At 40.7% G+C, this 24,030-nt stretch overlaps 1 protein-coding gene and 1 long non-coding RNA gene across 5 annotated transcripts in view; one reads left to right on the top strand and one right to left on the bottom strand.

Moving 5' to 3' along the window:
• pecam1 (platelet/endothelial cell adhesion molecule 1) overlaps positions 1-24,030 on the top strand; it is a 192,714-nt gene that overhangs the window by 10,291 nt on the left and 158,393 nt on the right. Inside the window, exon 3 of one of the 4 annotated variants that reach the window (XM_037793417.1) lies at positions 1,552-1,602. The exons of the other annotated variants lie outside the window; for them this stretch is intronic. Within the exon in view, the coding sequence (XP_037649345.1) occupies positions 1,583-1,602 (20 nt within the window). The 5' untranslated portion in view covers positions 1,552-1,582. The remainder of the gene's footprint in view (positions 1-1,551; positions 1,603-24,030) is intronic. 4 annotated transcript variants of the gene reach the window in all.
• LOC119502437 lies at positions 2,365-7,382 on the bottom strand. The gene is made up of 3 exons (XR_005210072.1): positions 7,372-7,382; positions 3,891-3,897; positions 2,365-2,534 (listed from the first exon to the last, which is right to left on the bottom strand). It is a non-coding gene; the product is annotated as an uncharacterized LOC119502437 (long non-coding RNA).

Here is a 24,030-nt window from a genome sequence, read left to right as displayed (position 1 = left end):
AGACGAAAACACGGACAACTCCCAGACCAGACAACGCCGTGGTAGCGACCTGTCAATCACAAAGTAGCCACACCCTAAAGCATCCCCTGCTTTATGGTCCATTTGACTCTAAATGGGACCATAATTTACTAAATGAACATCATGCTGTATTGAAGAAGACTTGAAACTAGCGATTGAGACCATAAACTCATGTTTACAATGTTTACTGAGGTAATAAATATAAGTGAGATGTAGGCTCATTTTCTCATAGACTTCTATACAATCGGACTACTTTTTGCAACCAGAGGAGTCGCCCCCTGCTGGCTATTGGAAAGAATGCAAGTTTAAGGCACTTAAAGGCACTTTGACCTCACTTTTCAGAACTGGAGGTTTCCCACCAGATCTGTCAACCTGATCAACCTTTTTTTAATGGCAGTAGATAGAGAAGATTTCCCACCATGCAGCTGTGTTACCACATGGCACCATACAGATGGGGTACATGAATGCTACATTAATTGCAAAACAATACAAATTAAAGCTTTAAAATTAATTTAAACTGGTTTTAGTTATTTATAAGGCCAGAAGAGTTTTTTTTGCATTTGCTTAAAACATTTCTTTGATTTAGAGCAGTGTAAGTGGATGACCTTAATTTGAACTGATGAATTATGCTATGTTGTATTATTTAAAGTACATGCAAGAGAGAGAAAGAGGGTGAGACAGAGAGTAAGAGGATGACCTTAAGCCTGTCCGTTCACTTTTTAGAGCTGATGGAGTAAAGACCCCTGTAAACTCTGACGACATGCCGTTAAAAGGATAATTGTATTTTAGATCAAGCTCTCTGGTCTCTCTAACACATAACTTGTACGATGCCTTGTAAGGTGACTGTTTCAGACGGTGTCATAAGTTGATAGCCCTTTGTTCCACCTCCTGCTTCTATGTGATCAGGTCTACCGTTGTGTCGGCTGCAATCAGGAAGTCACCCCATCCGGATCAAATACTTTCTTACATCTGAATTTAGATTCCCTTTCTGTCCGTGGATCAAAGCTTCCAACCTGAGACGGGATTATTCAGCAGGGGAAAGGTGTAACTAAAGAATCTGAGGCCTTGAACCTAAGCCAAGAAAGGGATTTTCTATCTCAGACTCATTAGAGACACAGAGGAAGACTTTATAGTGTTAAAATTCAATTACCTGTTAAATGAATGTCTGTCAAGCCATATACTAGACGTCTACGTCTTATTTAATTGTTTGCAAAGTTACATCACTTGACAGGGGAGCCCGATTGCACCTATGATGTGATCCTTTCATGGTTCTTCCATCCTGTGATCATTTAAGCCGGACTACCCCCTCTTTCACCTTTCCCACTTCTATGGCACACTAGGAAATTATCCATTAGGTTTTTTTAACTGCTTGCATCTTCTCTCAATTCAGTGTTCATTGCCTGTGCAGCAATAAAAATTCATTACAGTATTTCGCCTTAGGTGAGTGCTGGATATATGTGCAGAATTTCATTCACACGCTCCCGGGGGCTGCTGCACCACTAAAATGTAATTTCTGTTTGAATACTTTTCCAGAGGCCTGGGAGGTCCTGCCGGATGCTGAAGGATGCGACTCTACAGCGACACGTGAGTCAGGCGGCGTTTCTCAATTATCTCTCGGTTGGGTTGTGTTGGGGTTGTACCGCAGCGTTTTGTTTACCTGCCATGTTTGATAACCACGAGCCACATATTGCTGTGACACGGAACCTCTTCAGATCCCTGCAGTCAGATATAAAAATAACACTTTCATAACGGTTGTTTGCTGTTAACTGGAACAGAGGATTCCTGCAGTACACGTGTCTACTCCTTATTGAATCAATTACAGTACATGCTGCTACTGTCATGTTTTGTTGTGAAGAAGACACCAGGCTGTACACAGTATGATTCAAACACATCTGGGCGCATTGCAGGGAAACAGTATCGCAAGCGTTTCTTATACAAGACATTGCTTCTTCAAGTGATTACACCAGCAGATTGCAATTTGCTACTACAAAGTCGACAAAATGTTGCTTTTGATTTGACTTTAATGGGTAATTTGGCCTCCAGTTTTGCCCATTTGTAATTCAAACTGAAAGCTAATTTTGGGCTCTATAATGTAAATTGTTTGTCCAAAGACTATTTGTCTCTGCTTTGGTTTTCTCATCCATTCAAAGTATCTCATAAAACAGCAAATAAGGAAAATTAAATGTGCTGTAATTGCCTGTTCAGGTGTACTGTGATGAGTTAACGTTAATGAAACAAGATATTTTTCACTCTAAGCTTTGAAGACTGTCAGCTCCTTGACCGTTTAATAATAACCTTAAAGGTGCTCTATACAATATCCAGAGCATTAATATATAGCAGCAAACATGTATTTGCTATGTAAAGATATAGAGGAGTAATGTCTACCTGAGCAGAGAATGAAGTCTCTCTCCCTCTGTGTGTGTTACAATCAGAGCTTCTCTGTGTTTTGTTAACATCGCCGGGCAGGCTGCGTGTGCTTTTAGCGCATGTTCCTGCATGTGAGCGTGCCCCACTGGCTAGCTCATGGACGCCGCTCTGCACTGCTCCCATACGACGGTTACAGCTGATAGCGGCACTCCGACAGACGGCGCCGTTGCAGAAGCGTAGCGCCCAACCTCCAGATCCCTCTCAGGTAAACACTGTTAGCTCTGTCGGCACTTTTGCCATTGTTTTCACTGTTAGCGCTGTTAGCACCATTAGCTACGATTAACCCTCGCATGTTTGATAGCCCTGCAGAGGCAATAGAAATGCTCCCAATCTCACATATAGCACCTTTTAATATATTAAAAATTGAACAAGCTTTTATGGATGTTTTCACAACATTCACTTCTCTTTTTGGTAACTCTTCATAATGCAGTGTAATTCCATTATATGAATCAGGTAGCAGTAAAGTTGTCAGTGGTTCCTGTTGGTACTTAAATATTGATACAGTGGAAGAAAAGAAGACTTTTGGAACAAGGGAGGAAAGGAGAAGTAGATTATGGATGTATTTCAGTCCCAGTACTGTGCCCCGTAGGTACCCAGTATTTACAAAAATGCTCTCTTCTTAAATGCCCAGTTGTTGCTCATAGTCTTGTTTTCTTCCACTATATCTACTCAAGTATTTTATTGATACTGATTCATGCAACAAAACGGCATATTATGAAGTGCTCTCCTCTTTCTTTCAACCCTCTCGAACTTCCTCTGCGGTCTGAAGACTGAGTTGTGCCTCCGAGCCAGTGGGTTGAGCTTTCCGATATAAAGAGCAGAGCAAAGGTGATTCATGGGTTTTCACTCCTGCGGCACAAATTAGCAGGACCAGGGTTCAATTATACACAGTGGTGGTCGTGGGCACTGTTATAATGAGGGTCAGCAGGGTGAGGCTGGGACAGGAGGCAGAAGGAAGCACAGCTCAGTGTACTATACATGAGAGCTGCCGTAGAGGGAAATAAAAACGCACTTAGAGTAACATTGATTGAGCATCCGGACTTCAACCCTCACCTGTTAGCCTAAGCGTCCTGTGAATTGGATTTGCCATAATAAGACTGTCAGTCAGACCTGTCATATAGACCTCTTGGTGTTGTTTTTCTTTTCCATGTCCTTATATGGTTGCCATGTGCTCGAGCTCTGTCTGGTGTGGTTTATTATTTGTTTGGTTAGTTAATTGCTCGGCCTAGTTTCAGCCCCCCATTTTCAATACTCCACCGATTTCCTATAAACTTGTTAATCACGCTGTGAGCTGTAGCTCAATTAACATCAAACAGCCCCTTAGTGACCCCATCCCGAAAAAATGTCCATACCATTGTGCAGTAAACATTGAGAGTGAACTTAATGCGTCTTTATTGAATTGCTGGCCCTCTCATGTTCTCTCCCACCGCACTGTGCCGCTCTACCAGTGTGCTATTCCACCAATCAATACATTGCTAACTATGTGGGGAGAATAGCTCCAGCCAGCCTCTTACTTGGAATGCCCATTCTCCTCCACCTACCAACTCAGATAATTGGCCCAGATACAATACTCTGTTATATTTCTACACATCGCAGGTATCATTAGAGGTGAGTCATGTGTGCAGCATGGAGGCAGGGAGAAACATGAGACAGAGATAAAGAGGGTGGTTATTAAAAGAAGCTCCGGTGCAGGAATGCGGTGGAGGATGACAGGTTTTGAGGAATGGATAAAGATTTAAAGCCGAGCGAAAGAGAGAAGAGGGTTTCCGTTGAATCCCAGATTTTCTGACAGATCCACTGATCCTGCTGCTCTCTTGTGGCATCTGCTTTGACTGCTTGATCTCAGACGTGCTAATGGCATTAAGGCTGGATCTTCTGATTGTCTGTGTAATTAGCGACTCCGATTTTTAGATGTACAACAGGGACAGATGGTGATTTTGGGAGTAAAATAAGAAAAGTGTCTCATTTATAAAACATTCTTCTAGTCTTGTTTTAAGTTTTCTTCATGAAGGTTTATTGACTGAAAGGTCATGTAATAGTACAAGTGACAGGGGGCGACTCCTCTGGTTGCAAAAAGAAGTCTGATTGTATAGACGTCTATGAGAAAATGAGCCTACTTCTCACTTGATTTATTACCTCAGTAAACATTGTAAACATGAGTTTATGGTCTCAATCGCTGGTTTCAAGTCTTCTTCGATACAGCATGATGTTCAGTTAGTAAATTATGGTCCCATTTAGAGTCAAATAGACCATAAAGCAGGGGATGCTTTAGGGCGGGGCTACCTTGGGATTGACAGGTCGCTACCACGGCGTTGTCCGGTCTGGGTGTCGTCTGTGGTTTCGTCTTAGAACTAGGGATTTGACGGTGAGGAAATTTTCCCACCAGTTCATAAACTCGTGACAACACTGGTGTTACCGATTACACCGGACATTTTACAAAAAAAGACGGCGCTCAATATCTGTAGAGCGCTTACTTTGATCTTTAACGTCGGATGGCTGTGTGTCTGGTCTCTCCGGTAGAGGTTCCGCTGCAAGGCTGCAGGTTTCCACCTGGAGCCGCTGCTCCACTGCGCACACCAGCTGTGACCGCTCCGTCCTCCACACGCCGATTGCCTTATTAACGTTATGGTTCCCTTATAGCATTGGGTTAAATCCGAAGTATTACCAAATAGGCGATTTGCTTTTTGCTTTGACACCAAATCCTCCGCCATCGTCTTGTCTGTCAACTCTCTCTCGTCCAGTGTGTGTGAAATCTGTACTTAGCTCCATCCTCTCGTATCACTTCTGGTTGCAAAAAAACAACATGGTGACGGCCAAAATGCTGAACTCAAGGCTTCAAATCTTCAAGCTTCAAGCAGTCCACAAACCAATGGGGGATGTCACGGTGATATGTCCACTTCTTATATACAGTCTATCTATGGCATTGACATTTTGGTCATTGTGATAATAAAAGGTTTTTGGATTTGGTTGATACCAAAGAAACTCATAAATGGTCTCCAATTTTCTGTGGCCTGACAAGACTAATAATTACAAATCCAGTATACCAAAGGGAAATAATGATGTATTTTCATACGTTTGTACATATTCTCCAGTGAAGGGAAAGCTATCCACATTTAGTTCATAATTTGATTAAGAAGCAGTGAATACTAGCAGTGGTGGATTTATCCTGTTCTTACATGTTTGTTCCTGTGTGTGTGATTTTCCACATATTGTATTGTGCTACAGTATAGCATTTGCTAGAGTCTGAGTCGAAGCCGCTGTTTGCTCCTGATCAAAGCGTAAATGAGACGGGGATGTTGTCAGTAATGTGTTTTCTTTTTCCCATTTGTGCATATTTGATGTTTCCCACCACAAACCAGAGAGTGAAGCACTGCTGTCTTCAGCTTCTTGTAAGCAAGAAGAGCTGAGCCTCAGAGTGATTTACAGATGAAAGCTGTCAGCGCCACCCTCTGCATTCAGGGAGCCTTGAGAATAATATTGCATCACAGCCTTTTGTGACAGAAGAACAATGCTTCTGTGTCTGAATAGACTTTAGATGGAGTGACAACTGGAAACAAGGAAAGGAGCTGAATTTCAATTCTACCTTGACAATAATCACGAAAAAAAAAAAAATGAAGTTTATATAAGATAATGACTCATCTTGGTGTTCATTTACCATAATTGTGGATGATCAGCGTAGGTGTGTAGGTGAAGCATGGTCAAGTGATGAATTTGAACCAAGCATCTATCATGTTAATTCTGCTTCCTGTAATGATGAGAGGAAAGCACTGGGATCTATACATTTTTATTGGATGTGTTTGTGTCATTTATAGAGCTGAAACAATTAGTCGACCCATTATTATTACATAATAACTGAAGTGATTTTTCACACAAAAATTCCAAACATGAATTGGTTCCAGGTTCTCAAATGTAAGGAGCTGGTGGTTTTCTTTGTCATATATTATCATAAACTGAATATGTCTAGAATTTAGGAGTGTTGGTTGGATTAAAAAAAAGCAATTTCAATATGTTATGTTGGACTTTGGGAAAATATTCCTTAGTTGCAGCCTAGTGTCATTGTGTCTGTGTCTGCAGGCTTGTGTTTATTGTATATAAGGCGATCAGTCCAACTTTGTTTACAGGAGAACTTTCTGGTGAAAATTGGGTACAGCTCTGTCAGACTAGAGCCAGATGAAATCGGTCCTTGTGTATTTGTTGGAGAAACCAGTGGTTGCAGTTGTGGCAGCTGAAAACAATTTAAAGGTGCTCTTTACGATATCCAAAGCACTGATATAGCAGCAAACAACTATTTGCTATGTAAAGATATAGAGGAGTAATGTTTACCTGAGCAGAGAACGAAGTCACTCTCCCTCTGTGTGTGTTGTAATCAGAGCTTCTCTCTACTTTGTTGACATAGTCGGCCGGCGACGCGTTTGTTTTAGTACATGTTTGTGTATGTGAGCGTGCCCCACAGAACTCGCTAATGGCCGCCGCTCTGCACTGCTCTGCACTGCTCTCATACGGCGATTACAGCTGATAACGTCGTCCCGACTGACGTCGTTGTCACGGAAGCGTAGCCCTCACCCTCTGGTTCTCCCCAGGTTAACACAGTTACCACTGTCAGCACTTTTGCCGTTGTTTCCACCGTTAGCGCCGTTAGCACTGTTAACTACGAGCCCCCGGCTCAGCCGTCGCCATGTTGAGAGCCGTGTGGAGACAACAGAAATGCTCCCAATCTCGCAGTTGGCACCTTTAAGACAAAGTATGCATTTTAGACATGTTCGCCCACTTACAGAGTACAGATAACATTATGAAGTTAACAAAACATGGTAGCTAGTATTTAAAGGTAGTTAAAACCCTAGTGTTTACACATTTACAGACACACATATTGAGTGTCCTATACGGGCTTGGATGTTCTCACCATATGGGGCAGACAACATGAAAAACCTCACATTGCAACACTTGTTATGCATTAAGGATCTTGTAATGTGAGACCAGTTCACCTCTAAACATTTGTAAGTGGCCACTAATTGAAGCATATTGCTTCTCTGGAAGCTTTAAGGTGGATAATAAGCAGATTGATTACTTCAGTTCTTCAGCATATTAAGATCAGAATGCTGCTGACGCTAGTGCCTCACACACACACATTCACTCACTTACTCATTCTCTCACTTACTCACTCACTCACTTACTCACTAACCTAGCAAGCCCTGGCTTTAAAGCTCCACATCGGTTGGATGAATTGCCTCCTCACTCTTCCAGTCAGTGTCGCAATCTTGGCAAGTTTAAGTCTAACAGCTTTCAGGTCTATCACTCGAAAGGCTAACCACCATGTTCGAGCCCTGTAGATGACTCAGAAAAAGGGATTTTCGGTAACACGGATTGTCACCAATATCAATCAACCCTCATGCACCTACATAATCCTCAAAAGATTAGACAATTTTATCTGTCTGTATTCTCAACAAAAGATCACCGCCACCTATCTCATCTACACCCGAGACATTTGTACAGTTGATTAACCCTGTTTTTTAAAGGTAATTTAAATAACACAATCAATTTAGTTATCAGGAAACGAATAAATACGTGTGACCACGTTTTCAGGAGGACTGAGTCATCTATTGAATGAAAGCCACAACAGTCATGTTGGCCCACTCCCCAAGGACACCCCATTGCTCTTTGTGTGTGTTTATGTTCTGCGTGCACCCTTTTGTGTGCGTCTGCTGCTTTGTGGGTGGCGGTGTGATTCATCATGTACCAACTCCCTCTCATCTACAGACTAGATTAATTTGTTAAAGCTCAGCACCCATTTGTTATTTAGAGAGAGAGAGAGCGGCATAAAGGAACACAACTTTATATGGTGTGAATTGATGAAAGGCCCAATGAAGTGTTTATTAACACGGTTGTTTAATATGTGCGCTACCTAGAACTGTGCTACCTCTTGTCTGAATTTGAAAGGTTTGGCCCTCTTGTGAGGCTTACAGTATTGAAGAGGGTTTCTATTATTTCTGAGCTTTTTTTTGTTGGGAGATGGGCTCCTGAGCACGTGGCCCATACACTACACACTTGTAAAGGCCTATTATGTGCTTTTGGTTTGAGATTCAGATGTACTGAAACCATTTTGTGAAGAGATCGTCAGATTTTTTTATGAAAAAAAATCTGCTTTTTGTGCTTCACAAACAATTTCTTTTATGAGCTGTGCTTCATGGCTGGATGTTAGAACTTTAATAATAGCACATAAAGTACTGAGAGGGGCACATTTAGACTTAAATAAAAGGAAAGGTTAGTGAGTCACAGCAACTGAGATTACTGCCTGCTTGCTTACCGCAGCTCGCACACACTATTGCTGATTTTTCCTATACCGTCATACAGTACCGTCAAAAACAAAAGTTCAATCATATGAGCTTTAGGAGCTAAAATGTATATCCATTCAGTTGTACGAAAAGGCATGTGAATGACACGATATTGCGCAAGATAAAAGTGTGTAATAAGAACGCCCTTCTTGTTTTTTGTTTTGTCATTTTCACGTCATGTAATCTGTACTGACCGCAATGTAAATGCATCGGCACGAATATGCTGCGCTCAGAGCTATGACGTAGAATAAAAAGGGAGAAAGACTGCTTTTGGCAGGCAGGAGGGGAAGTGGATGTGTCCAGCAAACACAGGAGGCCGGTGTTCAAGACCGGTGTTGCGTTTGGAAGTAGAGATGCACCGATTCAAATTGCTGGATCGGATATCGGTGACGAGGGGGCCGATCTATTCAATTAAATTCTATGTTTATATACTATTTACATTATATACTGTAATTTAAATTTCTGATTAAGTTCTGACCAATTTGTTGCTGCACTAAAAAGGTTACACTTGAATTGTAATTTCTGTTCATTTTGAAGATTTTTTACCCAGTTGCTAGTGTACAATTTATTATTTAAATAATAAGAAACAATTAAATAACTATATATCTATGTATTTATTGGTCACATTTTGTTTTACAAAGTTAGGAAAGCAATTTTTATGTCAGGTCTAATGTTGCCTTACACATAAAAGAATGATCCCAGTCACTTCCACGCAGTGAGGCATACAGCTTATCAATTAAACACTGGTATCGGATCGGTACTCGGTATCAGCCGATGCCCAAATTCCAGGTATCGCTATCGGTATCGGGACTAAAAAAATCTGATTGGTGCATACCTATTTGGAAGTTACGTTAGTGACGTTTGTCACGTGTTTTTATTGTGACGTTTGTCACGTGATTTCCGTACCGATGTTAAGTTGTATTCCGTACATTATTCTTAATTTCAGCCTAACACATTTTTGCTAAACCTAACTAAGTGGTTTTGTTGCCCCCTGGTGGTACTGCACCTTTATTCACGTTTGTAATATTCACGAGGCAAAACGTGACACTGACACGCTTTCCTCTGGTGGACCGGCGGGTCTATTACACGTTTTGACATGATATCGGGTGGATTTATTCATTGTAAGAGAAGCTCTAAGGATGAAATTATTACTGGATCATTTTAATTTCTTGTGTAAATGAATTGATATCATGACGTTTTCAAAGTAAGCCTTCACATATTTGTTAACGTATATGTTTTATGCAGGCATAGTATGAGCCAAGCATGCAGGTTTAGGGGTTTAAGGGTTTGTGTCAGCTCAAAGATTGTGACTATTGAGGGCAAATTTGCAATTGGAACTGTATATTAGCAATTGGTTTGAAGGAAAATAAATTTGCATCCCATAACTGATGCAGGAAATATCCAATATGGGTTGTGCTGCTTTGCCTCTTGTTTTAGTGAACGCTAATCACACTGCTAGGCGCCGTCTATTTACATCATGTGGCTGTCGCCGACATGTTTGTTCATAAATATGTGATTGATGAAACTGAGTCAGCCGAGAAGCAATTTGGCATTGAATAAGCTGAGAGGAAGCAGGGGTTAGCGGGGTGCAATCTTGTTAGCATTTTGTATTATACACATCAAAACTGAGCTAAAAGCAATTGCGCGTTCTCATTAACAGCAGGCTGTTGGTTGAAATGTTTTGCTGTTTGAGGAAAGAAACGATGATGCAGAGGAGGAAGGCATGTCATGTCTCCCCTGGATATCTGTCTGATTTACACTGACACTGCAGGAAACAATCTTTTCTAGACAAAAAAAATGTATACTGCTGTTTTTGTAAAAGGTAACACACAGAACACTAATAGCTGAGATATTAGTGCTCAAGTAAATGTGATAGAAATTATCTTTAGGTGTACTTTATGAAGAGGTTGCAGACTATAGTGATGTAGGTTACAATGACTTGATGTACATTGATGTTTAAGTTGGTCCTAATATCAAAAACATGTTTTTTATGGAGTATTTAAAGGACCAGTGTGTAACATTTCGGGGATCCTATTTGCAGAAATGGAATGTAATATTCATAACTATGTTTTCATTAGTGTATAATCACCTGAAACTAAGGATCTTGTTTTCGTTAGCTTAGAATGAGCCCTTCATATCTACATAAGGAGCGGGTCCCCTTCACGGAGTCAGCCATGTTGCTCCGCCATGTTTCTACAGTAGCCCAGAACGGACAAACCAAACACTGGCTCTAGAGAGAGCCTTTCCTTTTTTTTACGTTACCTGAAGGCCACCGTAGTTCTCCGACACGTTTGTGAAACTGCATTAACGTGATTGCAAAACCGTGCTACCGCCAGCCGCCGTCTGACTTCTATTGCTCCTAAAGTAGTGTTATTATTGCAAGGATGGCCTCTGAGCGAGGCGAATGGCGTTACCACGGTTTTGCACTCGGTGGCTCACGTTACTGCAATGTTGGAACAGGGGAGTGAGCGGAGGGATACTCAGTTGGTTGCAATCTGCAACCAGACCGCTAGATGCCGCCAAATCCTACACACTGCACCTTTAATATAGGATAGGATCATTTTGTCATTGACTCTCATATAGCTACTAGATGCTACAGTTTAGAATATAATCCTCTGTATAGCCTTCTCTCAATGTTCTTCCTATAGGATTACATGATGGTGTAGATTTTTTTTTTTCTACAAGCGCTGCTGTTGTATCCACATTCCACAATATACTTTAACAACCTTTCTAAGCTTGTATTGCCTGTTTCCTTTGTCTATTTTTTGCCTTTGTTTGATCTTTGTTCAGGCTCCCCTCTGTGGTTTGCCTCAGACAGAAAATCTCTAGGAAGATTTGTTTCTATTTTTTATTCATCGGCTTTGCAATAAAAGGATTTAGTTTCCGTGCACACCATTTCTGTTGATGGTATAGTGCTTAAGAACACTTGCAAACAAAGTGACCAGTGAAACAAAACTCTTGACAGCATTATTCCAGCGGTTTTAATCACTTACAGCCCCAAAAGTGAACATTATGCAACATAAAAATGAGCTTTACCAGATATGGGTGATAAAGTGACCTTGGATTATAACCTGGCCCGTCCACACTGGCCAGAGCAAAATGTCCCGGGATTATGGTAAACTACTGCTCTGCCAATATCACACACAGATTTACGTGCTACCACATTTTCATGGTCTGACAGGCAAACAACTGCTGGACTCAATGTCAAGGACCGTATGACTACTCTGTGTTCTGATTGCTGCCAGCTTTCAGTACCAATATGTCACTCGCTCCATCATTTTTATCAGGGTAACATTACAAACACCTTATTGTTTAGTATTTATGACATCCAATATCCTCAGCAGCTGTCTTATCAGATGCTCCGAAATACACATTTAAATTCCCAACACATCTTAGCATGGAGCAGCCACACTGTCATCTGTGTGTGAGTGCATGAGTCACTGTGCAATCTCTGATAGCCATGTGTCATTTTTTTTTTTTTTTATTAGAAAAACAATTTGACTGTTTTCATTGAGATGCATCAACCATCTTTCTGCAAAAAAATGTGAATGCAAACAACCCATACTTATTGATATAGATATATATATGACCTATGGAGCAAACACAAAAGTCAAAACAGTCAAAAGCCAGTAAAGTGTGTTTTAAGTTGACTCTTGAGAGCTTCAATAAAGAGAGAAGATCAAAAGGGAAGGGGAAGGGAATGTCTTGATTTTGGGGTGGCAGCTGAGATAGCCTGAACATTTACTGCTACATCTTACAACAGACAGGAGTTTTTGGCCAGAGGATCTCATGTCTCTTTCTCAAGACTTTGTAGTCAGATGGCAAGATTTTAAATTAAGTTCTATTGCTGCAGCGAAAAGAATGTAGAACCTGAGTTGCTGTAGTATATTGGGAACTAGTTCAAGACAGGATAGAGAACCCTGAGTGATACCAAAATGAAATGAGGCAGGTGGCAGTAAACGCAAAGAACGTATATTGCTAAGAATTGAAAGTCAATTCTTTGTTCTATTGCAATGCCAGCGCCTAGCATTTTGGACTGAAAGCGTCTAGCGGACGCCGGTAATACGTTCGCCTACAAAAGGCCGTACAAAACTAAAACAAAATGATTTCTATTCTATTGTCATACTTTTAATGTCTCTACCGAAATGGCCTGTGTTGAACGATAAAAATATTATAAATATGCATACTATTATAACTATTTACTTACTTATTTATTTAATACTTTACTTTTTTCACGGCTGCGTCCATAAAGTGAGCGATGGACATAAATGGAAAATCCAGCACACAGATTTTGAGAGCAATCTAAACTTTTTCATTTCAATGACCTCCTAAACCGATGTCCAACAGACCACAGACCATGGATGAATAAGAGGATGTGTCCTGTGCTTTTGCCCTGAGTGTTAGTAACTAGCCTACAACTACATTAAATTCTGTTTATGTCATGCTACTAGCACTACTAGCTTCTGGCCGATTTTTTGGGAACAGAGATGTTAATACATCCGCCACGGTACAGGCTTACAGCATACAGCCCATGGGTGTCTTATAAGATAATAAAAATTATGAATTACAGCCAATATATCCATTATTACAGCTAGCAGGAAGCTGGCAGAACAGGATATGTCATATGAACGTGCAGAGCAGTGCAGTCCTGTGGGTCTGATGCACGTTCATTATGCCGAGGAAAAAAACTCTGGATTCAGCTATTAGTGAATTTTACAACTTTTAGGACATAATGATTTAAATGAGGGCTATTTAAGTGTTCGTACTGGGAAGTTGATTTACCTAAAAAAAATTGTCCTCTGATTTACAGACATTTCTTTATACATTAATGGCTAAGGACTCATTGGCGTTTTCAGTCCAAAATGGCGGCAGCGCCACCGCAGCGCTACCGCAGCGCCACCGCAGTGCCACCGCAGCGCCATCTTGCGGCTGTTGTCAAAAAAGCACCAGAGTTTCATCTCTTTGCTTCTATACTCTTCGGTAGAGGTGTGGATGGATGAGTTGGCCGTTGGTGAATGATCTGAGCTGGTTAATGCTCGATTTACAGTAATAACATAATTTATTTGCTTATTCGACTTGAATGCTGAATCAAAAATACTATTTTTACATGTGGCTTGACATAAGAAGACAAGGTGCCCATGTTTTGCGTAAGAGGAGCGATCACTTGTGGATCTATTCTCACTGAGCTCAAGTAAGTTCTGAGATGTATAGGATCGGATGTCCTGAGGCCAGTTATATAGATAGAAGTCTGTTATTTCAGTGTGGTAAACAAGTTACCCCGAGTGCTTTTCTCACTGACTTATTATTTTGACTTCACAGATGTCTTTGTTTTTTTCACAGTATGCAGGCAGTGTGGGGCCAAAACTGTAGAGCTGCTGGCTTTTTGATGTTTAGGATTATACCTGTTGTTCTTAAATCCCAAACTGTGTGCCAGAGGAGGGCTTTGGATAATTCTAGTTAATAATCCCGCTGCACTCTGACGTGAAGGTCACACAGAGGACCACTGAGTGCTCCAGCTAAAAGCAAAAAGCTAATATCTATATTTAAGCAAAAGGTTGGCGTCTCTTGGATTTAATCTTCTTTGTAAATTCCCAAACATGACATCATCGTGATGTACATTGAATTTTACATAAACTTCATTGCACCTGTATAGATGGAGACTCTGCTGCATCACAGTAAAACACAGATTGTTGGGAATGATAGAAAAGGCATTAGTGAGCAATAGCATACGTTAAAAATGATCAGTAAATTGAATAAACAGGCACTATAAGATACAAGCTGTATTAATGTAGTTTAATCTTTATATTATACAATTTACATAAATTGTGCAAGGGGCTGCAACTAATAATTATTTTCATGTTTAATTCCTCTGCTGTTTATTTTCTTGATTAATTGATTCATTATTTAGTCTATAAAATCTCCATCACAGGTTCCCAAAGCATGACGTCTACAAGTTGCTTGCCAACAGTCCAAACCCTACGGTATTCAGTTCACTATCATAGAACACAAGAACAAACAGCTAACATACACATTTGAGAAGCTGAATCAAACACATTTTTGTTAATTTTTCTTTCTTGAATAATGACTTAAATGGTTTATCAACAATCACAGTAGTTGCTGGTTAATTATCTGTCGATCAAGTAATTGATGAATTGACTAATAGTGTAGTTTCAGCTCTACTTGTGTGTAATTTTACAAACAAGAATGTCTGTGATTGTTGTTGAGAGTTTTCTCTCCACACTGTGAGCTTGTCAGGTGACCTTTATCTCTTGCCAGTGAATGGGTGCTGGAGAGTAACAGGCCAAGGTAACTTTGACTTTTCTATTGGACTGGACTGCAGCTACCGATGATTGACGTGTAGTTGTTGGCTCCTGAAGAGTCGTAGGTCCTCCTGAGAGATCAGTTTGACTCTTTGCAAGGTGCTGCTGTCGATGCAAGTCATCTGGTGGTATATGGAGCTAGAACAGTTGCAGTTAAACATGACCCATTATGCTCAATTTCAGGTGCATACTTGTAATTTGGGTTTCTACTACATGTTTACTTGCTTACTTGCAAGTAAGCTTACTTGCTTAAATGTTCAAAAAATGCTTTACTTTTCTCATACCGGCTGTGCTGCAGCACCTTTCTTCACCCTCTGTCTGACACGCTCTGTTTGAGCTCCTGACCCCCCACCCCCACCTCCCTTTTTTTCAGTGTCATTTTTTTTAGGCTGACAGGTTGTTTTTTTCTATCAGAACATCTCTGACCTGGACCCACAGCAACCTCCAACGCCTGACATCACCACACAGCTACCATACGGAAATGCCTTCCCTGAGTTCACCGGAGACTCCCAAACAGCAAGTATGTAAAGTCTGTTTCTCTCTGCTGTTGTTTTGTCACATAGAACCGGGCCGGTTAAAGTTTAGCTGACGTTATTCTGGTCGGACAGAGTTTTGCTGCAACAAGAGCTAACGTCATGTCAGCTAATGTCAGCTATCAAAGCTAATCATTTCCTATGGAGAGCAAGAGAAAAGGTCGCGCAGTGCATGGTGGGAGTGTTGCGGCGAGGTTGTAAGGGGGTTGCGCTGTCTTTGCATAAAGTTAGAATCTCAACTTTATGCAAATTAACTCGTCCAGCGCACCTGGCTCTTGATTTTGATGTGCGTCTATTCATGCATTTACTTAACTGGTGACTGGAGCGGTCCAACAGGACAAATAGAGACTTGAATTTCAGTAACCACTTCTCACAGTTTATATACCAAATAAAAACGTTATATTACACATCATATATTAAATACGGCTTGTTGTGACATCACCACCAAAGAATTCCCAATATGATAAAACCGTTTGCTGAGAAGAGCAATGAATTTCTGCTCAAAATGTTCCTATGACCATATAAAGTAGGCCTGGTTTACTTTACTGTACATTAGCGTACTGTTACGGGAAAGTTGCATCAAAGGACACTTGACCAATTTCCTCATATTTTAACTTTCATAAAAACGTTATGACTCTACATCTCTTCAGCGGACTAAAACAATGCCAAGAAGTGTATATATAACTGTGTGGTGATGCCAGGCATCGGAGCTGGCTGTGTGATTTTATTTTCCCTCCTGTCACTGTTCTATCTCCATAGCAGTAGAAGTCACCTTGTGCAGAGGGACACTATAGCACGCTACACTATGAAATATGCATGATCTACATACTACTACATTACTGCTATGTACCCAAATGGACACACACATATACGTACATCCTCACTAAAGGCCTTTTTCTGGATCATTAATTCCACGTTGTATTTCCCCTTCTCTCCTGTCACAGAGGGAACCTAATTGCGCTGTACTGTCAGAAAGCCCCATCCTATATTCCACACAACACAGGAGCACTCAGGGGAATCTGAGGCCTGACTCTAACGAAACCCAACTTTATTAACATTTTCGTGACAAAGCCACTTGCCCTGAAAGGAAGACCCAGACAGAGGTTACAGCAGGAAAGGGCAAAACTGAGTATGTGAGTTTTATTAAAGGATACTGCGGATTTTTAATGTGCTTAAAGGTTAGACAAAGTAAATGGTGGGGGGCTACATCCTGCAGTCCCAAAGCGCCATTTCATGCCAGTCTCCTTTATTCTACAGAGAGCTTTTATAACCTTTCCTCTCCTCTCCTCTCCTCTCCTCTCCTCTCCTCTCCTCTCCTCTCCTCTCCTCTCCTCGTCACATGTCCCTGGGGGCTAACTTATTGGTGGCATATAGATCCTGCTTATTCTCTATTTCCTATTACACTTATAGTCTAACCAGAAAAATCAATTGGTTTTATTTTATGCTGCACTGAACATATTATGCGGTGTGCTTCGGTTGATGATCTATTTGATTCGCATCCTTTTTTGATTTGCTGCATTCTGACACCCACTTAGGAAAATACCAAAATACCTCCAGTTTTACGTCACAGCAACATCTCATTCATTAGCACAGCAAAGCTCACAGCGAGAGCCGACACAGGGTCACTTATGAGGTTTTCAGCGCGCCATGGTATCAGCCATTAATTGAAGACAGATTATATCTCGGACACTGTAATGGCTGTTGTCCATTAGTGTAATGATGATCCTCCATGTAGTCTCCAGTGTCAATTAGCGGGACATGATCTACTCAGTCTATTTGCACATAAATGGATCTTTTCATCTTAACGTCCAGCAGTAATTAAGAGCAAGTCGTATGTTTTTGCGGGAAGATCAGTCAGTCATAATGTCCTCAAACCCTTAGACAAATTAGAAGAGACACTCCTCGTCCACTTTGAGTCTAGATAGGGTCATTACCTTATTGTGGAGTAGTTGTCACTTTACTGCTTAAGATGTTTTAATGCCGTTTTTTCTTTAATTCCTTATTCAAATAATGCCTGGTTCAGACTGTACAATATTTTTGTCGGTTACGATGGTCCATATGTCAGATTAGGCGAGTGAGAGTCAATAATTCTCGTTGTGATTTGGCCGAGAGACATGACAGACTACACTTTGGTCCCCGACGAATCACCGCTGGTCGTCTTTCATGACATGCGTGATGTCATCAGGAAGGAAGCTTGATGCTAATGGCAGTAGCCTACTCACCTGGTTGCTGAAGTACCAATAGTGCTATTTCACGCCAGTTTTATTCTTTTTTCACTCTGTCGTGGTAGTCCCCCTCGAGGAAATATCAAAAAGGATGGGGTGTTGTTGCCATAGCTCCACAAATGTTTCCTCCTTTTCACATTCCCACATCACAGCACCAACATCGTTCCTCTTTCGCTTCACCATTTTTTACAGTTGTGCGCGCCTGTGCGGCAAGTCTGGGCCGTGACGGAACACGTCGTTAAAAAAAAAAAAAAAAAAAAGAAAATCAAACATGCTAGACTTTCTTTAGGGACTTTTTTGTCGTCTACTATGACACACTACACAAGATAAAACGCACAACACTTATTGTCGTTCCCGATCAGAGCCGACACCCTACGACGGCCGTGTCGGGCTATAATTGGTCTGATATCGTGAAGTCTGAAACAGCCATAAGTGTATATGATTGTTTTCTTTTTATTACTGTATTTCCTTTTAGTAACAAGTAGCAGATGACTAAACCTACACGAAGGCAAAGAAGACAATTTGTTAATTGTTAATCCAATAATTTTATGATTTATTACTATGTTATTTTAATTTTTTTTTTTTTCTCCTGTCAATCAAATTGACATTATGGAAAATGCGCTTATTCGCTTTCTTGCAGAGTTCGATGAGAGGATTGATACCACTCTCATGTGTGTACGCTAAATATGAAGCTACAGCCAGCAGGCGGTTAGCTTAGCTTAGCATAAAGACTGTAAACAGCCAGCTAGCCTGGCTCTGTCCTAGGGAAACAACATTTGCCTGCCAACACCTCTAAAGCTCACTAATTAACACGTTATATCTTGATAGTTTAATCTATACAAAAACTGAAGTATAAAAACTTTAACAGAGGGTAACGTGCCAGGAGCAGCAGCAGTTGCCAGGCAACCATTAGAGATTTCAGGAAATTACTGTTCCCGAGCCAAGAAACTGTCGAGCACACAACCCCTCTTTTTACACTTTGGCTTTTGTACAGGTTAAACGAGATGTAATATGTTGATTAGCAAGCTTTACAGGTGCTGGTACCTTTGGACAGAGCCAGGCCAGCTGCTTGCCCCTGTTTCCAGTCTTTATGCTAAGCTAAGCCAACCTGCTTCTTGCTTCAGCTACATATTTACCGTACAGACATGACAGTACAATCGTTCTTCTCATCTCATTATAAAAAGCGAATAAGTGTATTTCTTAAAATGTCAAACTACTCCTTTAAGTAATTCTCCAGTTAGAGATTCTTCAATGACTAAATTCTGTTTTTTTGTTTTGTTTTAATCAATATATACACCCTACACTACACATTGAATCAGCTCTAAATCAGGCCGTCTTCGTCATGGTTACACCCGAACACAATGAGGGTTTCAGCACACACGATGACAATGTGGGTGTGGGCAAACAGCCAGGAAATATGCTGAAGGGTTGGAGGAGGAGGCGAGTTGTAAAAAGTTGAAGTTTTGTACACACACACACACACACACACACACACACACACACACACACTCTGCAGGTTGCTCATTAAGTGTGCTATAGGGAGTTGGTATGTGAACCTCCCCAGCGCTGCAGTGCTGTGCTGCAGAATGTGGAGGGAAGATGGGACAGTCATTGCCAGAGGAATGTTCTACACCAGGTGAAGCAGATGACTGTGCTATTATAGTCTTCCTGTCAGAGAGACTATATTCAGGAAGGCGCATAACTTTTTAGTTTTATCCTCTAGAGTCCGTGGCAACTATTGCAGATGCAGTTACTCTACAGCAAAGCATATAGCTGGCACATTTTATAGACAAAACGATTAATCAAGAAAATGATTAGTTGATTAATCGTAAATAAAAGTTATTGCTAGTTGCAGCGTAATATCTAAATTCATCTATATTTAAAGGATGTATTTCGTGCCTTGAAAATTTCACGGCTTGAATGAAGTATGTCCATAAAATGAACCTTGGGTGCCAGGTTTCATTGTGTATAAAGGCCTTTACACACCGGGGGAGTGACATATAAACGTCACGTAAATGCGAAAATACTCGCCTGCGAATATTATATGTCTATGGCTTTTATTGTGAAAGGTAAGAACGGAAAGAGTGGATCTGGTCTGTGCCTTTGTCAAAGTTGAAAGGAGTAATAAAGTTTGCCGCCCTGGCTCGGACCACGAGGCCTCCGTGTTGTTGTTTCATAAATATAGCCCACCTCAACTGGACAACGTGATTGGTTGATGCCTTTATTCATGGTGCGAAAGCTCAAAAAATCAATGTTGTTCCCAAAGAAAAATGTGTCGCTCTTTCGCCGCGTAATAATATATAGTATATAATAGTATGATAGTAATATTCACATTCTGTGTGAAAGTTATCATTACAAAAACAACTATAAAAATACATTGAACTGTGAAAAAAACGCCCCCGTTGTGTAAAGGCCTTAAAGCTGCAGTGGGTAGAAATGGAGCAAATATGATTAAAAAAAGTTATTTTTATAAAACGGTCACTATATCCTGACAGTAGTGCATGAGACAGGTAATCTGAAAAAAATCATGTGCCTCGGTGTCCTCCGGTGTCCTGTTTCCGGAGGAAAACAACCAATCAGAGCCGAGCTGGAGCCTTGCCGTCTCTGAGCAGCTGTCAATCACTCGCAAACTCTGATCAAACGGTCAAACTAGGCAGCGCTGATCAAATATGAATCAATATTCTGTTACTGTGATGCCTATTTCTCGCCTCAAATGTTGTCAGAAACATCTTGTAGTGTACTGTGTAGCTGTAAAATGAGAACGTTTTATGACCCGACAGCCATGTTCAGGTCATTGAGGAAATACCAAGCACCGCCCACCAGCCGGAGCAAACTTTCTCATCTTACCACTAAACGGTACACTACAAGATATTTCTGAAAAGATTTGAGGTGAGAAATAGGCATTACAGTAACAGAATTTAGATTCATATTTGATCAGCGCTGCCTAGTTTGACCGTTTGATCAGAGTTCACGAGTGATTGACAGCTGCCTCCGTTGAATGAACAGCCAATAGGAATGCTCTCTCTCAGAAATGACCTGTGATTGGCCAAAGTCTCCCGCCACGGGCTAGATTTTCTAAAGCCTGAAAACAGAGCCATGAGGAGGAGCAGATGTCTATACAATATGCTAAAATCTTATTATGGAATTTATGCCCAACGATGCCAAAAATATTCTGCCTACTGCAGGTTTAACACTGATGAGTCACTTTTCAAGACCTGTTGTAGCATATAACAGTTATACCCCTCACTGTATGTCATGCTCTCTGCAATGTATAAAATACCCTCCTGTTGACTCTGAAGTCCATTTTTTGAAATGCAACACTAGAACGTGTGTGAGAAATGTAATTAAGAAATAATTATGGTAATAATATGATAATTGTGTTATTCCATTCTTAATTTCATGGCAGGAAATGTATTTCATAGCACAAGAGTGACCCAATGTGAATGCACCCTGAGGTCTATTTTCCTACAAATGATGTATTTTGTGCTCCCGAACATAATTTTGTGTCATGAAATGAAGCATGAAACAATTGCATCAGCTTACATGTTCGTCCTTCCTAAATGTCCTTGGACAACACACTGACTCATTTGTCTTAAGTAAGAAGACAAATACAGTTGGGAAAAAAAAAATCAAGTTAAACTTCCCAGAAAATACACTATTGATTTTAAACAATTTAAACAACCAAGGGTGTTGCTGTCGTGTAACTTTTCCCACCTTCTGTCTAGTGCATGTAAACACTTGTGTCTTGTTTTGACAGTTTGTTTTAGTGAGAGCCTCTCAGAGTACCCAGAGCTGCTCGCGTTGCCTCCGAGGTCATGGATTATTCATGGGATATGGAGGGGAGATGACGCGGCCCCATTGTGCCTCATATTCCAGAGAGCGTGACAGGGCCGGTTGCATCAGGTCAACAGAAAAAAACTGTCAAGCGTTCGAAGTTCATAATCGGGAGTGATCACTAGTGGTGGATGCTACAAATAATACGGTGATCTTTAAGCCTCTTGTGTTGCTGTTATTTGTTACCTCATTGATTGTGCTTTACAGCAATGTGCTCGCCATACCAAGGCGGAGATAGATTTGACGTCAATTACTGCAACTGTAAAAACATGGTACCTAATGATCGGTCAATAGAGCCAACGCGCCCTCTCTATTTTTCCCCAGTGATAAGCCAGCTTTATGTTTTGCCTCTGTGCTCTTCCACCTGACAGACTGTCTCCTCTTCTCTTCCTTTAACTTATTTGACATTATCTTACAGTTAGAGCTGGTCATGGCAGCAGGAATAGTGAAGTTGCATTGCAGAAAATAAAAAGGTGGTTTTGTTTTCTTGTGGATTTTCCACGGGTTGAAATGATGAAATGATCCTGTAATGTCTGTACTGGTTGTTGGCAGTTTCTCAAAAAGGCAGATTGAGGTGGTTCATTTGTGAATCAACCCACAATTACTACGGCTATTGTAACAGCTGACATCCCCCTCATCAGGTCTGATTAGTGGGAAAAGTAAAAACAGTTGAACGTAGATGCTCACAAGCGTCGACCATAGAAGCTTGTATTTTTCCTTCAGCACATTCCATTGGTTTGTGCTGTACATATACTGTACTGATATGTTTAATTAATGTGCTTGTATTCTCACAGTTTCAGGCAGAAACACCAGTGTGTTGGAAACCGATTGCTGTCTGTAGCAGTGGGAGTCAGCAGTGATACGGATCTCTGTGCATATGATATTCAATTTTGGGACACAAGAAAGGAATCATGAAAGCAAAAACAGCTTCTTTTATGTTTGCTCTTGGATTTTGGGTTGTTTTTAATAAGAAAGATACGTAGGAGTGCTGCTCGGAAATAAGCAAAAAAAAGGACAGAGAAACTGGTGGCCTTTGGTTGGGGAATATTACAAGCACAGACATCACTGGAGATAAATAATAAATAAACCAGTACGATTACAGTTCAGATATGCCTGCCAGTATATTATGGTCTTCATCTTGGTCAGAGAGAACCATCTAATTTTTCAGTCTCAGTATATTGTGTTTTACTGCAGGTAATTTAATTTATAGAATATTCCGTATATTGTGCACTTTGATTGCATTACATCACCAGCAAGTAGCTTTTTTTCATCCAAAGAGGCTTTTCTGTTTTCAGTATTTGCTAGGGCTGCCCCCTCTTAGTCAATTAGTCGACTAAACGGTCGGTTTGGTCTTATTCCACTAAGATTTCTTTAATCAATTAGTCATTTTTTAGGCTTTTTTTCATGCTGAATGACTAATTTCTAAGAAACTTATGAGCACATCTCTGCTAAACACGAGATTTAAGGTGGTGCTTTTGTGTGATTCTCTGTGGAGAAACTCAGTTTTACAGATCTGTCGATTAAATCAACTGATCGATTAGTCGACAAAATCGTATGAGCGTTAGTCGACTTAGAATTTCTTTGGTCGAGGACAGCCCTCGTATATACACCCTGATTATGAGGCTGTCTCCAAAACACCTATCTGATATTTACCCTTAAAAACAGCATTTAGATTAATCAACAGTTCAAGACTAAAACCTCTTTCCCATGAGACACTGCTCAATCAGCCACACCAAGTTAATCCCTTTTTAACACGAGACACTGATTTGATAATTATCATTTTGTAAATTGTTTGGACATTTGACTCAAGTAAAGAATAAAACAGTCAGAAGGAATTATTTTTGGTGGCAATCCAAGGAAGAGTTTGAATGGAAACTTGTCTATTTTCTCTCTGTCGTCCTCATACTTAGCGCCCTTTCTGTATCAGATTCAGACAGCAAACTATTTTAAAAGCTGTGTGGGTGTATAAACCACGGGATTTTATCACACATGACTTCTGTATTTATTAAAACTAAAATGCTTCCCAAAGTCCAGCTAAAATGAGAATTTACTTTGGCTAAGAAATCAAATCTGTCCGCCTTGTATTTGTGTTGTTAACATTTTGTCAAAATTGTTATGAGCCACAAGAAGAAATTGGAAGTTTCATTCCTTTTTTCTGTCGTGACTGCACCCCGTGCATCTTTCTCAGGGTTCTTGCTGTTGTATGTGCGTGCACTCACCTGCCAGTTCTATCCTCCTAATGAGGAAGAAGGTTTTTTGTGGCCACAGAGCACATGACTCATGTCTGGTGGAGGGATGTCATGGAGGTCCTCTGGGAAACTGGAAGCTGCCTGCCAAGGTCAGC

The sequence above is a fragment of the Sebastes umbrosus genome, chromosome 14, assembly GCF_015220745.1.
Source record: "Sebastes umbrosus isolate fSebUmb1 chromosome 14, fSebUmb1.pri, whole genome shotgun sequence".
NCBI lineage: Eukaryota > Metazoa > Chordata > Actinopteri > Perciformes > Sebastidae > Sebastes > Sebastes umbrosus.
This window is presented reverse-complemented; position numbering and strand designations above follow the sequence as displayed.